Source organism: Populus alba, chromosome 18 (genome assembly GCF_005239225.2).
Source record: "Populus alba chromosome 18, ASM523922v2, whole genome shotgun sequence".
In the NCBI taxonomy this organism is placed as follows: domain Eukaryota; kingdom Viridiplantae; phylum Streptophyta; class Magnoliopsida; order Malpighiales; family Salicaceae; genus Populus; species Populus alba.
Genome location: NC_133301.1, coordinates 14,164,587 through 14,169,225, shown reverse-complemented (window position 1 = coordinate 14,169,225; position 4,639 = coordinate 14,164,587). Strand labels below are relative to the sequence as shown.

At 35.1% G+C, this 4,639-nt stretch overlaps 1 protein-coding gene across 2 annotated transcripts; it reads right to left on the bottom strand.

Annotated features, from left to right (window-relative positions):
- Nucleotides 1–265: 265 nt before the first annotated feature.
- On the bottom strand, nt 266–4,219 carry LOC118052113 (axial regulator YABBY 5). Of its 2 annotated transcripts, none has more exons than XM_035062949.2 (7): nt 3,828–4,219; nt 2,584–2,706; nt 1,810–1,933; nt 1,580–1,628; nt 1,363–1,438; nt 1,177–1,245; nt 266–534 (listed from the first exon to the last, which is right to left on the bottom strand). In XM_035062949.2, the coding sequence occupies exons 1-7, from the start codon at nt 3,903–3,905 to the stop codon at nt 487–489; spliced, it is 567 nt and encodes a 188-aa protein (XP_034918840.1). In that variant the 5' UTR covers nt 3,906–4,219; the 3' UTR covers nt 266–486. The 2 variants fall into 2 exon arrangements, with proteins under 2 accessions (XP_034918840.1, XP_073262265.1); XM_073406164.1 differs by lacking the exon at nt 3,828–4,219 and adding an exon at nt 3,036–3,763.
- Between the last annotated feature and the right edge of the window lie 420 nt (nt 4,220–4,639).

Genomic DNA, 4,639 nt, shown 5'->3' with positions numbered 1-4,639 from the left:
TAAATTTCCTTTTCACAAATAGACATTTGGCCTTCTTTCTGATCTTTCTTCAAATTTTTAATTATAGTATTCATGATGACATTAATTCCCACTAAAAAAATTTCTAGAACCGTACTTTCTCGTGTCTGCAACGGAGATAAAAACATATAAATAAATCTATCTCTAAAATAATTTTAAAGTAAATTTACATCCTCTTCTTGAAACATGAATTATATAAGTTTAATAATTTAAAGAAATATATCCCAAACAATGCAATCCGCATCACTCATCACGAAGGTGGAGGAATATTCATATAGATGACGAATGTAAATAGCTTACATCAAGTCAAGTAAGCAATCACATCTGCTAAACAGTCGGGGACAGATACAATATTGTAGAAAACATAGACTATTATATATCCTTGATTACAACACATTGAAGTCAAGGATGTACTTCAAAGATCATGGAATTTCTTGAAGGTGGTCTGAAATGTCAAAACCATATTCATCAGTTGTTCAGTAGTGCTGACCTTGACATTAGATGCTTATCACTTCCCTGTGCAAAGTGAACGAGTACAAAATTAAGTAATCACCAGTGAATAATAAACAAGAACAGCAATCCATCAAATTCCCGACAACCTGAGATATAATTACGTGCTCATATGTGTTTTTAAGAGATATGATACTTGCTGGCATCGGCAATTTGGGTTCTTCCTGGTGTTACAATGATTCTATGATATAGGGTTAATGTGCATGATTAAGTGGTAATTAGAGAGCTCGACTCAAGGTAGAGTTGCTAATAAACCAAATTAATTAACAAAAATCATCAAGCTCGACAGCTCAAAATCAAATATTAGCATACCTATGTATCGGTTGGAGTAATTTTATGTAGAAAATTTCACGAGTCCTAGTCGATTATAGAAGATTAATTTCATGCGCCAATCCCACATAATTTTGTGATAAATGGAGCTTCACTAAGAATACAACTTCCAAAATTCAAAATTAAGGAGCTGATTCCATGCTTTCAAAAAGCATTGTTTATTAAAAAAATCAATTAATATATAAACAACATGGATTCTTGAAGGATTTTTTCAAAATACTAAGCAATTAAGTTTATTTTCTAGGAATAAAAAGAAATGAGAGATAAAATTAACAATATGATTTACGTTTAATCTAGGGTAAGTTGTCAAGTACTTACATCATCCAGCTTAGCTTGGTTGTTGGTCTCCAACATCAATCCAAATTGAATATGAGGGAAATGTGCCCACTAGTCAAACAAGATACACAAATGATTAATACCCACAAAAAGAAAATATATAATATATTTTTGAAGCTGAGCAAAAGTTATATGATCAGCTTTGCAATGATGTTCTTGTCCACTTACATTCTTGGCAGCAGTACTGAAAGCTTCTCTGTGACTGATCTCAGGATTATTGGCCTTGATCCTCTGAATCTCCTCTCTGCAAAAGAAATTATTTTTATTAAAGAATAAATCAGATCTTATTTTTTATAAATATTGTACTTAAAATAAGAACATTCAAAAAACTGTGTCACCACGGGAAAGATAAGGAAAATTCAAGAGTGACTGAACAATACAGTACTTTATGAACTGATTATATGCAGAAGGTACTCGCTGCCTCTTCTCGGGAGCTGAAAATGGAAAATAACAGCACATGAATTTTGTACAACATGACTAATAAAAACAAATTTAAAATAAAACATCATGAGTGGCTATATTTAGATAGAAAATAAAAAAATGGTAACAAGAGAATATGAACGTGAACATGAATTAATTATTTGATAATCCAAGATCAATGGAGATCGATCTTACGGCGGTTAACAACCCTTTCTTGAGTAACAATGTTGGTAGCTGGGGTTCTCGTTGAGATCTTGTTGTTGAATTTTGAGGAGGAACCCATGTCAATTCTGTAATCATGTGAGATGTGGTTTGATGCCTGCCCATCAGAAGAAAAATATGAAGAACAACAAATATATTATCATTTAGTGTGTTTAATTACTAAGAGTAATTAGGAAATTAATCAAATAATTAAAAGAAAGGGTTGAAGTGATGTTTGCATCAGAGATGGAATTGAAGTGACTTGATCTGTTAGAATTGTCTATTTATTTTTTCTGCGCATGAAAAATAAAGCACAAAAAACCCAAATTGACAGACCTTGGAAAAAGGGCTGTAAGAAAAGGATGGCACTGAGACACGAACCCTAACAACGAATGTGTAATCAAATCAAAGTTGGCATATAACCTAGTGATATTAAGAAAAAGAAAAAACCTCGTGATCTCTAGAGTCTAGACCCTAATGCAGCTGTTGTGGCCGCCAAATTCAGCTATTGTAGCCACAAAAAGCAAGAAAAATAGGTTGGGTTATGGCGGCTGCTAGGGTATATCTACAGAACTATTAAAAATAGTTGGTCCTAAAGAGAAATCAGAAATGCTTCGAAAGACTCCATCGATCTATGTTAAAATTCGGATCCTGATGACTCTTTTGATTCCCTAAAACGGAGGAAAAAGGCTCAGAAACCCTAGATTTTAGAGGATATGTAGCAACCCCCTAAAAATAATCTACAAAATATAGTTATTGTAATATCACCTGAACATGATCTTGCCATGACAGTGACTGAAAGGCAGCTGCCATGTTCACAGACCATAGATTGGTGCAGTGCCCACATCGGACGGTGACAATGTCAAGCAAGTTGCTGCATGGAACACTGACCTGCAACACAACACCATTATTACTCAACTGATCTCCTTAGAATGTTTGTTCTTTTTTCTTGGAAGGAATCTCCATAGAATGGTATAGTTAGTAGTCACTATATATAACAAATTCCATGCTTTCTGTGTTAGCAGACATTGATTATTGACAATTATACATCAAAGCTTAAAGATTAGTAGCAGCAAGAATTAAGGGTACAATGAAAACAATAATAAACTGTCTAAAATAAAGGGATTCCTTCAATTCTTTCTTGATCCATGCTTTGAAATATAAAGAGTGCAAGGATAACAAGGGAAAAACCGAAGCAGAAAAGTTCTGGATATAATTACAATACGGCTCTTCTGCATAGAATTGAGGGTTTGCAAATTTTTCTTGAAAAAAACAGAAGAGGAAGATGTACGGAAAGCAAGCACTAGAATCAGTAGAGCTTAGTGGGGTTAATTTCTTCATTTCCCTCCTGTTGGGTGGTGTGTTAAAGAAGATAGGTTGGCCATGAGATCTCCATTTTCTTGCTTCCCTATGACAAAGTAAGGTTGGAATTGTGCAGCACTTTTGTGGTGCAGTAATTTTAGTAAAGGAAAGGTTACTGGCTGACCACAGAAGGAGGGGGGGGGGGGGGATCAAGTGGTGAAGGGGTTGTCTTCATCAGGTTTATCAGAAAATGGCTTATTTTGACGTTAGATAAGCCTTTTATTCAAGAAGATAGCACAAAATATAGCCAATAATCTCCTCTCTCTCTCTCTCTCTCTCTCTCTCTCTCGTCTGTTGCAGCACTATAGGACCTTCAGGTCTGACTCTTCTTTGACTGCAAAAGAAGAAGAAAAAGAAATGTCCAACGATGGAGACTTGACTATATCAAATTAAAATCAAGAAACACCAGAAAGAAAAATTCAGAGAAAGAATTAGCACGAGAACGAGCCTGATCACCCAGACCAGCTTTTATCATGACCTAAAATGTTTCTTTCTTGTGTACACACACACACACAAGAAAATAAACAGAACCAAACAAAACAAAGCAAAATATATATATATATATATAGATAGATAAGTGGCCTAAATCAGAACTGATGAAAAGAGAAAGCAGATCCCATTAAAGAAGAAATCATGCAGATATATAGTACCGCAAGAACTATATTGCAAAAGTTGCAAGGGATGTAGCAGAGCTGCTCATAAGCCACCACATCGACGCAGCTTGACATGATGAGTTTTTTAAGGAAATTAATTAGTTGACAGTCAAGAGAGTACAAGCTGGTCCTTAGGTCAAGAAGGAGGAGGAGGAGGAGGAGAACAAACAAGAAGAAGATAAAAGAGAACAAGGTAAGCTATAGCGCCTGCAAATTGCAAAGAAACACAAAGCAGAAAGCAAAAGGCTTTTATGATTCTCTCTCACAACTTCTTTGCTTTGATACTGGCTGTTGTATCACAACAGTAAAACTCTATGGCCCATATATATAGAAAGTTATGGAGAAGAGAGAGAGAGAGAGAGAGAGACGCATAGAGATGTAACTATAAAGAGTGAAGGGACTTTAAAGCCAATAAAATTGAAGGCAAGTTAAAAGGGTGAGGTTTTTAGTGGTGCTAAATTTAGGTGAAAATGCTAGGACCTCGCTTGAAAGGGAAAAAAGAACAAGTAAAATAATGAGAAAATGAAAATAATAAGAGAGTTAGGGTTTTTGGGTTGGGAAGGGAATGGTTTTTGGCAGCATTACCATACCCCTTCGATAGCTATCATGATCAGGTGAATGTGACCTCACCCTCTTCAATTCTGCTACACCACGGCGGACGAGGGGGGCGAAATTTAGACTTCAATTTTATTTTTTTTTAACTAAAAAACAAGTGTGTTTGTTATCTTGTATATATTTCAATGGATCACAGCAGACATTAATTGTCATCTATCTGCTGGGATATTTTACTTTAATGTCCAGTACTCTAG